Source organism: Poecilia reticulata, chromosome 21 (genome assembly GCF_904066995.2).
Source record: "Poecilia reticulata chromosome 21, P_reticulata-male-v2, whole genome shotgun sequence".
Taxonomy (NCBI): domain Eukaryota; kingdom Metazoa; phylum Chordata; class Actinopteri; order Cyprinodontiformes; family Poeciliidae; genus Poecilia; species Poecilia reticulata.
Window position 1 is genome coordinate 194,955 of NC_088850.1, and position 13,292 is coordinate 208,246.

At 43.5% G+C, this 13,292-nt stretch overlaps 1 protein-coding gene across 1 annotated transcript in view; it reads right to left on the reverse strand.

The window, feature by feature from the left end:
• Nucleotides 1-6,471, reverse strand: part of nt5e (5'-nucleotidase, ecto (CD73)) — a 29,543-nt gene extending 23,072 nt beyond the window's left edge. The window contains exon 1 of the mRNA XM_008396995.3: nucleotides 5,097-6,471. Coding sequence (XP_008395217.1) covers nucleotides 5,097-5,657 — 561 coding nt within the window. The 5' untranslated portion in view covers nucleotides 5,658-6,471. The remainder of the gene's footprint in view (nucleotides 1-5,096) is intronic.
• Nucleotides 6,472-13,292: the final 6,821 nt, after the last annotated feature.

The window sequence follows — 13,292 nt, forward strand, 5'->3', positions numbered from 1 at the left end:
GATACACATTGCATATTGATCTGTTCAGCTAACGTAAGGCTGTAACTGACAGGCTTCAGGATGTAGAAGTTGTATCGGTACTGCCATTATGCTGTACTTGGCTAAAAGGTTTTCATAATGGATGTGTTTATTATTGACTTTATTTTTCATTCACTAAACACAAAGAAAGCAAAGCAATAATACTTACACCAGCAGACACTTTGTTCTTATTGATCCTACGACGGTTGAGCTGCTAATGCGGTCGAGCTCAAGCTTTGATCCAAGCAAGACTTTCTGTTTCAGATTTTAGAAATCTGTGAATTTTAGTTCCACAAACACGATCATGATACCTGACATCGCCTGTACAGATTCCCACTGACGGTGGAGAGCCATTCTTTATCGAGTCCTGACGCAAAAACTTTCTGTCGGTCTGCTAGTCCACAATGTACATTAGCATGTTTACTACTGTAGCTTGTGTTTGTGAGCCGGTCACGCATGTGGTAGCTGCGCTGTGATGTGAAATGGGCATTAGCCAACGAAACGCGGCGCCTGTGGTAAGGTCCATTGGCCCGCGAGAATGAGACCTCTGGTTTAGAGGATTAAAACACTAGACTCAGAGCAAAACTCAGAAGTCCCAGCTTTTACTGGCATGTAAACGCACCATCTACACACATCTGGGAGCGAAGTGTGAAATGAGTCTCAAAAATAGTTGTTCACTCGGAACCGGATCTGTGTGTAAATGCAGTTTAGTGTGTACCAGGTGATTTGTGTACTTTATCAACATGTATAGATGTAGGAGAAGGTTTACTTTACTTTCAAGGTTTACAAATCCAGTATTACACATGCACAGATATTTTGAGACTATTTTCACTCCATATACTTCAGGGACATTAGAGACCCTAGACACACCAAGGGACATTAGCAACGTGACAGGAAGCTGCTGACGTGATGAAGCAGCCACTTCCTGGAGGAAACGCTAATGTTGGACCTCGGCAGGAAGTGTCTTGCTGTCGGAGCGTTTCCTCAGCAGATTCATGTCGACCTGCAGAGTCTCTGCTCCGTCAGAGCCGTGATGATCAACTTTATTCAGCTGGAAGTTAATAAATCAGCATTTTAGAAATTATCTGGACAAACTCATGTAGCAGAAGCTAGCTGCGCTAAATGTTTCCAAAGTTAGTGATAGCGCTAAGCTAAAAATTAGCTTTGCTACTAACGGATTAGTGGAGTAGCAAACATGTGCCCACCACTGTTAGTTTAAGTCCTGTAACAGATTCTCAGTTGGATTCAAGTCTGAATTCTGACTAGGCCAACCAAACCCATGAATCTGATCTGAACCATCCCATAATATTTCTGGCTGTGTTTCTGCTGGAAGCTGAACTTTGACCTCTGCTGCAGGTTTTCTGTGGGAGAATTTTTCTGCCATAATTCCATAGCACACACTGTCAGCCTGAAAGCAGGACTTCATTCATGTCTTTCTTCTCAAATCTTGTAATTCTTGAACTGCAAACTTCTGCTCTCTTCCAAATATTCACTTTTCTCTCTCAAACCTCAAAACTGATCAAATCTCTGCTTGCAAACCTCTCTGCTCACTTACAAATCATTTTCTGCTCTTGTTGGAACAGAAAGTCCTGTCGCTTGGTAACCTCTCAGCCAATAGAATGACAGTGTTGTACCGGGTCCGTTTGTTTCCTTCTAGATCAGAGGTGAGCAGCTCCAGGCCTGCAGGGCCTCCTGCAGCTTTTACATGTGTCTCCACTTCAACACACCTGAGTCAAATCATGAGGTCGTTAGCAGAACTCTGGAGTCCTATTGAAATGACACCTTATATTTACTAGGGAAGAAAAGTAATGATAAATGTGAAGGATGTGCAGAGAAAGAAAATGTACAACATGTATAAATGAACTGTAGAACATATGAATCTGAAAGGCAGAATCTGAAAAGAATGGTTGGAAGGACAGGGCAAGAATGGAGTCTTAAAGGAATATTAGGAAATGAAGGAAACATAATGAATATTTATAGATTAAGGAAAGAATTATTTATTTTTCTTCAAAACACAAGATTAATAAATAGAATTTATTAGATGTAAAGAAATGTTGCTACACACTCGTGTACAGTAGGTGGCGGTATGCACCTCAAAGTTGCTTGCAATCTGCCATAATAGAAGAGAAGAAGAACTCTGGAGAACTTGACTGCACTGAGGAGCTTCAGCTGTTGGACCAAGGAGACATTAAGAGCTGCAGGACTCTGGACCTCCAGGACCAGGACTGTCCACCAACAATCTCAGCTTTCTGCTCCGTGTTACACTAATCATCCACCAGCAGAGCTACGGATCGCTAACAGCTACTGATCGCTAACAGCTACTGATCGCTAACAGCTACTGATCGCTAACAGCTACTGATCGCTAACAGCTACTGATCGCTAACAGCTACGGATCGCTAACAGCTACTGATCGCTAACAGCCACGGATCGCTAACAGCTACTGATCGCTAACAGCTACTGATCGCTAACAGCTACTGATCGCTAACAGCCACGGATCGCTAACAGCTACTGATCGCTAACAGCTACTGATCGCTAACAGCTACGGATCGCTAACAGCTACGGATCGCTAACAGCTACTGATCGCTAACAGCTACGGATCGCTAACAGCTACTGATCGCTAACAGCTACTGATCGCTAACAGCTACGGATCAACCGTGTCTCTACATTCATGACATGATATCTATCTATGATGGATAGTTTTATAGATATGTATGTTTTCTGTTAATGGTTATCTATAGATCCAGTAGGTGGAGCAGGTTGCTACATTCGATAGCAGTCACACAGGCTAACCCACTAGAAGAAACAGACGCACCCAGTACAACACTTTCATCCTATTGGCTGAGAAGATGCCAGGCGACGGTCCTTTTCTGTTCCAAGCGAGCAGAGAGGTTTGCAAGCGGAGATTTGATACGAGCAGAGATCAGTTTTCAGAACGAGCAGAAAGGTTTGAGAGAGCAGAGTGAATATTTGAAAGAGACCCTAACCAGCCCGGCTCCAGACTAGTTTAACGGGGGGCATTGGCTTATTTTGGGAAGGGGGCAAAATGAATCTATGTACCTGAACATAGACAACAACAGCAGCCTACAGGCTACTTGTTAACAAGCTTAAGGTGCTGTATTGGTATTAGCTAGTCGTCGTTTAGCTAACATTACCTGCATCCAGCAGCTTTACTCAACTCAGTCGGTTAGTTTGGGGAAAAACTGCAAAGTTCTTTGCTGCCATGATCCTAACACACCTGAGCAGCTCCGCCCAGCAGCAGCAGGTCTCCTTCGCTGCCACACAGGTGGAAACCCAGCGCGAGCGTCTCAACGCTCATGTTGCGTTTAAAGGCGGCTCGGAAAAACACTTTACGACGTGTTAAGAACAGATTAAACAGTTTTAACTGCTGAAAAAAGTGACAGAGGGCAGATATGGGAAGAGCTGAAGCTCCTACTGGATCAAACCGATATGGAAGAACAGAGGCTTGAACAGACTTCCTGAACTGGACCATCAGAGGCCGATGCTGGAGCACCGGCTGCTGATGGGGTCTCTCCTCAGTTAGAGATGAATACCGAGTCACTGATCATCTGCCCCCCTGTTGCGCGCTCATACCGCAGTCCTCCAGGGTTCAAAGGTCATTTCTACAGCCTGGGAACAAATGCTCTGATTTCACTCTGAAACCAAAGATGTAACTTGCGAGTCTGCAAGCCTTAACGAGGCGCTGCAGCTGATTGGCAGGAAACCTCAACCACAGAGGCGCAGCAGGGAGCAACAGGAAGTAGCAGGAAGCTACAGGAAGTAGCAGGAAGCTACAGGAAGTAGCAGGAAGCTACAGGAAGTAGCAGAAAGTAGCAGGAAGCTACGGGAAGTAGCAGGAAGCTACGGGAAGTAGCAGGAAGCTATGGGAAGTAGCAGGAAGCAACAGGAAGTAGCAGGAAGCTACGGGAAGTAGCAGGAAGCAACGGGAAGTAGCAGGAAGCAACAGGAAGTAGCAGGAAGCTACGGGAAGTAGCAGGAAGCTATGGGAAGTAGCAGGAAGCAACAGGAAGTAGCAGGAAGCTATGGGAAGTAGCAGGAAGCAACAGGAAGTAGCAGGAAGCTATGGGAAGTAGCAGGAAGCTATGGGAAGTAGCAGGAAGCAACAGGAAGTAGCAGGAAGCTACGGGAAGTAGCAGGAAGCTACGGGAAGTAGCAGGAAGCAACGGGAAGTAGCAGGAAGCTACAGGAAGTAGCAGAAAGTAGCAGGAAGCTACGGGAAGTAGCAGGAAGTAGCAGGAAGCTACAGGAAGTAGCAGGAAGTAGCAGAAAGTAGCAGGAAGTAGCAGGAAGCTACGGGACGTAGCAGGAAGCAACAGGAAGTAGCAGGAAGCTACAGGAAGTAGCAGAAAGTAGCAGGAAGTAGCAGAAAGTAGCAGGAAGCTACGGGACGTAGCAGGAAGCAACAAGAAGTAGCAGGAAGCTACGGGAAGTAGCAGGAAGCAAAAGGAAGTAGCAGGAAATGACAGTAAGCAGTACTAAGCAACAGGGAGCAACTCTAAGTAACAGGAAGTAGAGGAAGCAGCAGGAAGTAGCAGGAAATGACAGGAAGCAGCACTAAGCAACAGGAAGTAACAGGAAGCAGCACTGAGCAACAGGAAGCAGCAGGAAGCCAAAGGAAGTAGCAGGAAGCAACAGGAAGAAGCAGGAAATGACAGGAAGCAGCACTAAGCAACAGGAAGTAACAGGAAGTAGCAGGAAGTAGAGGAAGCAACAGGAAGAAGCAGGAAATGACAGGAAGCAGCACTAAGCAACAGGAAGTAACAGGAAGTAGCAACCTGGAGGGGAAAACCTCCAGACCTCAGGACAGAAAAGTGAGCAACAAAAAGACAAATAGACAGAATGGCCTAGTCAAAGTCCAGACATTAATCTACCTCTGTAGATGTTCAGAGATAAACTCAGATACCTGTAGCCCATCTGAGTCAGAATTTAAATATATGCCACACTTTTCAGATGTTTTAACACTAAAAACCAGAAATGGTTTCATCTGCAGGTTCTGCTGTCAGAGACCCGATTGGGTGTACATACTTTAGCGGGGTGTACATACTTTAGTGGGTTCCTACCATGGCGTCGTATCCCAGCCGGTTCATGAAGTGCGCCGCCTCGGCCCCCTTGTACAAAGTGAACCAAACCATTCCCTGGAACTGGTCCCCGGCGTCCAGCAGAAGAACGTTCGGCTCCTCGTTCCGGATCCGGCGGATCTCCGTGGCTCTCCGCGCCACGCCGCCGTAGCATTTCTCCGATCTGCCGCACTTGATGGAGTGCACGCTGGTCTCCTCCACGCGCGCGTGCACGTCGTTGGTGTGGAGCAGAACCAGAGTCCAGTCCGCCGCGGACGGAACCGCGGTTCCGAGCAGGAGGATGAGGAGGAGGAAGATGATGTTCTCCATCTGCGCGCTGCGTAAAACTGAGCCGCAGGAGAAACGCGGCTGTTTACATCCACTGCTGCTCCTCCTCCTCTTCCTCTTCCTCCTCCTCTTCCTCCTCCTCCTCCTCTTCCTCCTCCTCCTCCTCCTCTTGCCGCTGTCGAACCTCACAGCGACCCAAACCCGGACCAACTTCCTGGCAAAGGTTCTGGAGACGCAGATCGGGTTCCCTGGTGTCGGCCCGGGTTTTTCCAGCATCTGTTAACACATTTCTATGCTGCTGAGAGACAGATGTTGGGTCAAAGGTCCGAGCCCGGCTGGACCCAACAGAACCAGAACCAGAGAATAAATAGCATCTCACCAGAAAGTAACTTTATCTGCTTGTTTCGGAGCGGATCCAGATTCCGCTCCACGTTTTCCTAAACTTTTACTGTTTTCATGTGAATCTGTGCAAAACCAAAAAACCACCAGACAGAGAGCATGATGGGAAATCGCAGCAGGGAGGAGGATGATGATGATGAAGACCACAGAGGCTGAAACTTCCTGCTGTTTGGTCTCTGACTGTAGCTTCACGTCGACACATTAAAGCTTTAAAGTCATTTAGGAGGCTCGGTTCTGGTTCTGGTTCTGGTTCTGGAGCCCAGAAACCTTCAGCAGCTGCTGGAAACTGAATCAGAGACGCAGCTTTTGGTTTCAGAGCCAAAGGAATCCTGATCCGCTCCGGGTTTTCCTCTCATGGTTTGCTTTAATAAACGCAGCTATTTACCCAGCATGCATCACTGCCCCCTCCGGTTCCTGCAGACTATCGGCAGCAGGGCTCGCTGTCGGCACAACCATCCAGGAACGACTGAAGGTCTGGAGCAGAACTCTGCCCCGGTTCTGGTTCTGCTGGGTTGGTTCTGGACAGAAGCCAGCAGGAAGTTGAGGAAAACATCTGGAGAGCAGCTGGCAGCTTGGTTGTCATGGTAACGCCTCCAACATCTGGGAACTGGACCTGATCAAAACAGGCCTGCAGTCTGCATGAGTCAGCAGAATCTGCTATGGCAGGTCGGTTCTGGTTTACTGTGCAGGACAGGCACCACACACACACACACACACACACACAGAGAGACACACACACACACACACACAGAGAGAGAGAGACACACACACACACAGAGAGACACACACACACACACAGAGAGAGAGACACACACACACACACACACACACACACACACACAGAGAGACACACACACACTCTCACACACACACACACACACACACTCTCACACACACACACACACACAGAGACACACACACATTCACAGAGACACAAACACACACACACAGAGAGAGACACACACACACACACAGAGAGAGAGACACACACACACTCACACACACACACACATACACAGAGACACACACACACACACACACACTCTCACACACACACACACACACACACACACACACACACACACACACACACACACACACACTCACACACACACACACACACACACACACAGAGACACACACACACACACACACAGAGACACACACACACACATACACAGAGACACACACACACACCTATACTGGTTTTGGTGTATTAGCAGGACACTTTTCAAACCAGTTTTTTGCAACACTAAACGGACACCCCTTTCCACTTATGCTAGAAAGACGTAGTAAGTTCTCAAAAATCTTGTTAGAGCTACACAACATAGATCTCACTTAAAAATTTAGATACACACATCAGAACTCAAAATACAAGAACCTGACCCAATGCTGTATAAAAAGGACAAACGATAATGAGGTGCTTGGCTCCGCCCATGACACCAACAGTAATTGTCAGGGCCAATTTTATTTATCAGGGCCATGGCATACACATACAAAAAACAGAAAATTTGTGTGCATTAAGAAGTCCAAAAATGGAAATATGGACTATAAATAGTCCATATTTCTGTGGAGTGCATCTGTAATCCCATGAGATGTCTGAATCATCTACGGAATCAGGAGCATACTCCTCTTCTGATGATGTCACTTGTCTTGAACTTTGTTCTGGACAGACCTGTTGATTAAAAACATATTTTGTATACATTGAAAGCATTTCAGCAAGATTATTTCTACTGAAAGCTTACCAGTGATGTCCTCCTTTTATTTACAATAACACATTTTGTGCAAACTAGACAGAGAAAAATAAGAATTGACAAAGGGAGGTAGCATAAGTATTTAAAAAGTCAGTGCTGCACTATGACTCAATTTCAACATACAGCACAGCTACACATGGAACATTTTTTAGAAGTATTCCTGTGGGATCATATTCAAAAGATGAGCCCAATTTCCATTCTCAAAAAATTATCTTTACATCACACACCACTCCATTTCAGAGGTGAAAACAGTCCTTCACATAAAACACATTTTTCTAAACTTGACATTTCATCATGGATGATATTATGATCTCACACACACAGTTAACCACTGTTAACCAAAAAAAGTGTAATCTTAAAATAAGAATTTAATCCTGACACTTGTGTACAGTATCAAAACCAATGAATTGTTATTAATTGTTTTGAATCGTAATAACCATGTGTTTAAACAGTACTAAGTATTCTCATGACTATTTTAGAAAATAAAAAGGTCATTGAGATAAAACTTATGTCAGGTGAGTTGCCAGAAAATTATTTGCATGCATCCAACTCAGCAGCCTGACAAGGCATCTCTATGGAGAGCTGAAATGAAGGGATAAACACTGAATGATTGTTTCTAAAAATATAATAATAATAAACAATGTCCACCTAATGTATGAACCTATCCAGTTTATAACAGAGGATCCATGTGTCTGTGTTCATCTAAATTTAACTTTCATTCTTTTCTACATGTAATTTCAAAACCCAGTCCTCCAAATTTCTGCACCTTACATGATGAGTATTACACAAGACCAGTGTGTTTGAATAGTACTTAATATTATTTAAATTAATTTATATAAGAAACAAAGTTGGTTGTCGGAGATCAAAATTACCTCTGGAGGGTTGGTTGAACAGGATCCGCATACATCAACATCACCAGCCTGACACAGTTCATCTTTGGAAATCTGAAATGTAAAGAACACTCACTAAATGTGAGTTTGTTGCCAATGTAGAAAACAGTCCTTCCTATGCACCTTACATTTTCAGTATTACACAAGACCTGTGTGTATGTGCACTCCTAAATGTGACTTTCATTCTTCTGTACTTGTAATTTCAATACTCAGTCCTCCCTATACCTGCACCTTACATTTTGAGTATTACACAGGACCTGCGTGTATGTGCGCTTCTAAATGTAGCTTTCATTCTTTTGTACTTGTAATTTCAAACCTCAGTTCTCCCCTTTTATGCAGCTCACATAGCAAGTGTTACGCAAGACTTGTGTGTTTGAACAGTACTCAACATCATATCAAAAACGGCATTTTAGAAAATAAGTTGGTCGTTGGAGACCAAAATTACCTCTGGAGGGTTGGTTGAACAGGATCTGCATGAATCCACGTCACCAGCCTGACATGGTTCATTTTTGGAAATCTGAAATATAAAGAACACTCACTGAATATGAGTTTGTTCCCAATTTAGAAAACAGTCTTCCCTATTCCTGCCCCTTACATTTTGAGTATTACACAGGACCTGTGTGTATTAGCGCTTGTAAATGCAACTTTCATTCTTCTGTACTTGTAATTTCAAAACCCAGTCCTCCTTATTCCGGCACCTTACATTTTGATTACTACACAGGACCTGTGCGTATGAGCGCTTCTAAATGTAACTTTCATTCTTTTGTACATGTAATTTCAAAACTCAGTCCTCCCTTTTTATGCAGCTTACATATCAAGTATTACACAAGACCTGTGTGTTTGAACCGTACTTAACAGTCATCCCCAACCACAGGGCCGCGGACCAGTACCAGTCCATGAACCAATTGGTACCAGGCCGCACAAGAAAAATATTTTCGTGTTACATATTGTCTGAGTCTGGAGGATCATTTATTTTGAAAACCCTTTAACCGGATTCTCTTGGTTACGTCCTGTGCACAAACATTGAGCCCACAATGAGTAAGAAAGCGATGTCTTTGGAAAGTTTCTTTGGAAAAGGGGAAAAGGACCAGAGACAGGAGAGTGGATTTATCCTGGACCTGTAGGTGACTCCCATGTTCCAAGCCCGCTCTACATTATATGTACCGGCTTACAAATGAGGCAATGAAGCTTCAAACTGCTTTGCCATTACAGACCAAGCACCCTCTGCATTGTGTGTCATCGTTTCCGACATGGGACCATCTCATTGCAGAGAAACAAGCTCAGAACTCCCATTAATTTTTCATTGTCGTAAGTTAAAATTTTCATAAAAATAAATATTTGTTTCTGTGGCATATTCAAATCTTATTTTGAAGGGATGTGTGAACGTTAGCATAGCGACCAGAGTCAGAGAGCATTATGGCAGTGATCGAGACGAGAAGAGAGGAGTAGAGCTTGTAAGTCTTAAGTCTGGTTCACACGGCAAGATTTTAGGATTGTCAGATGATTTTCCAAACTTCTGTGACCACAGAGCTGATAAAAGTACAATAGGTTTGTGTGTCCAGTCACATAACGGGAGCAAATCTTGCTATGTGAGCAGGCTTTAGTACAAAATGATGTCACAACTACAATCTACCTGCAATGCATATAGCTAGTGTAAGCATCAAGCCTTGACTGAATGAATAGCCTTGTGTCACGTTAATTTGGATACCTGAAAAGTTACCAGGTTTATCAACTGTGGTAGCAATTTTGCTCCAACTCCACTCCTCATCATTTCTGTGGATATTCTTTCTACGAAATGCTGAATAAACATTCATGCCGTTTCCACATATCTCCGATGTCCACCGGACTCATTTGGGCATGTCAGCTCAGCTGTTTGGGATTCCCCTCCATGAGCTATGTCACCACGCTTTCTAATTGGCTGCTTGTCAAATTGAACAGGTTGAGTTCTAGCTCCCAATCAAGGAAAACCCTAAAGGCTGCGAGAATATGCCCGATTTTAGATTGGAGCAGTCCCAATTTTCCAACGACTGGATTCGATCAGTCTTAGCATGCCACAGACGGCAGGATGAATGGTTACGATTATCGCGAGCAACGTTCTAAGATTGTTTTAAGGGGAAATTCGGGGTAAAAAAAGAAGAACCCAAGCCGCAGAAAAATTGCCAAGTCTTCACCGGTCCGCGGTGACAAAAAGGATGGGGACCACTGGAACTTGATATCATTTCAAAGACTTCATCTTAGAAAGTAAGTTGGTCGATGGAAACCAAAATTACCTCTGCAAGGTTGGTTGAGCAGAATCCGCATGCATCCATGTCACCAGCCTGACACAATTCATCTTTGGAAATCTGAAATGTAAAGAACACTTCCTAAATGTGAGTTTGTTCCCAATGTAGAAAACAGTCCTCCCTATTCCTGCACCTTACATTTTGAGTATTACACAGGACCTGTGAGTATGTGTGCTTCTCAATGTAACTTTCATTCTTCTGTACTTGTAATTTCGAAACTCAGTCCTTCCTATTCCTGCACCTTACATTTTGAGTATTACACAAGACCTGTGAGTACTCCTGATCAAAATCTTAAGACCAGTCAAAAAATTGCAAGAATTTGCATTTTGCACTATTGGATCTTAAGAAGGTCCTAAGCAGAGCTTCACAATGTTAAAGGAAAAAAATCAGTGCAAGAGACAAAAACTTTTGAGCAGGGAATTTTCTGAAAACTGCATTTACACTCAAAGATGATTTGTTTCAGCTGATCAAAAGTTTAAGACCATAGTCTTTAAAAGCCAAAAGCTGTACAAAAATCTGGATTCCATGTCATTTTCTGTCAAGTCTTTACACTGTCAAGACCTCCTGATGGCAAAATCAAAAAAGCACACAGACTTTGAACATAGTAGGATTGCTGAGTTGCATAAGCAAGGCCTCTCACAATGTGCCATTGCTGCTGAGGTTAGAAACAACAAGATGGTCATTTTGCATTTTTTAAATGATCCTGAGGGTTATGGAACAAAAAAGTCAAGTGGTAGACTCAAAAATATTTCACCAGCTCTGAGCCGCAGGATCCGATTGGCTGTCCGTCAAGACACGGGACGATCCTCTACCCAAATTAAGGCCATTACTGCTGACTGCATCCCAATAACCATCAGACCGCATCTGCGAGAGAAGGGCTTCAGAAACAAAAAATGTCTTCAAAGGCCACGTCTTCAACGCCACAAAATTGCCCGTTTGGACTTTGCAAGGGTGCGCCAAACATGGGACATTGAGAGGTGGAAGAAAGTTATCTTCTCTGATGAGAAAACATTTAACCTTGATGGTCCTGATGGCTTCCAACGTTACTGGCATGACAAGGAGATCCCACCTGAGATGTTTCCTACACGGCACAGTGGTGGGGCGCCATCATGATTTAGGGTGCGTTTTCCTTCAATGGAACAATTGAGCTTCAGGTTGTGCAGGGGCGTCAAACAGCAGCTGGCTATGTGGAGATGTTGCAGCGGGAATCCCTCATGACTGAGGGCCCTCGTCTGTGTGGTAATGATTGGGTTTTTCAACAGGACAATGCTGCAGTTCACAATGCCCGCCTGCCAAAGGAGTTCTTCCAAGAGAATGACATCACTCTTTTTGACCATCGTGCATGTTCCCCCGGATCTAAACCCAATTGAGAACATTTGGGGATGGATGGCAACGAAAGTTTACAAAAATGGAAATCAGTTCCAGACAGTGAATGCCCTTCGTGAAGCCATCTTCAACACTTGGAGCAACGTTCCCACTGGCCTCCTGGAAACACTGGCATCAAGCATGCCTAAATGATTGAAGTCATCAACAAGAATGGTGGAGCTACTCATTACTGAGTCCTTTTTTTGTCACTCTGATTTCTGTTTTGGGGGGTTCTCTGCTTTTTTTGAGCTATGGTCTTAAACTTTTGATCAGCTGAAAAAAAATCATGTTTGAGTGTAAATACAGTTTTCAATGAATTCACCACTCAAAGGTTTTGGTCTCTTACGCTGATTTCTTCTTTTACAATTGTGAAGCTCTACTTAGAACCTTCTTAAGATCCAATAGTGCGAAATGCAAATTCTTGCAGTTTTTTAACTGGTCTTAAGATTTTGATCAGGAGTGTATGTGCGCTTCTAAATGTAATTTTCATTCTTCTATACTTGTAATTTCAAAACTCAGTCCTCCCTTTTAATCCAGCTAACATATTTAGTATTAGACAACACCTATGTGTTTGAACAGTACTTACTATCATTTCAATTACTTTATTTTAGAGAATAAGTTGGTCGATGGAGACCAAAATTACCTCTGCAAGGGTTGGTTGAACAGAATCCGCATGCATCCACGTCACCAGCCTGACACAGTTCATCTTTGGAAATCTGAAATGTAAAGAACACTCACTAAATGTGAGTTTGTTCCCAATGTAGAAAACAGTCCTCCCTATTCCTGCACCTTACATTTTGAGTATTACACAGGACCTGTGTGTATGTGTGCTCCTCAATGTAATTTTCATTCTTCTATACTTGTCATTTCAAAACTCAGTCCTCCTTTTTATGCAGCTAACATATCTAGTATTACACAAGACATGTGTGTTTGAACAATACTTAATATCATTTCAATTACTTTATTTTAGAGAATAAGTTGATCGTTGGAGACCAAAATTACCTCTTGAGGGTTGGTTGAACAGGATTCGCATGTCCACATCACCAGCCTGATGGTTCATCTTTGGAAATTTGAAATGAAGAGATGTACACTGAATTATTCCATAAATAAAGTCCACCAACTGTATGAGCAAAGCACCTTTAGCTGAACACACTTCTACCTGTAGGTACACATAATAAGTAGGATAAACTTTAAACAATGCAGATATATCAAATAGTAGCA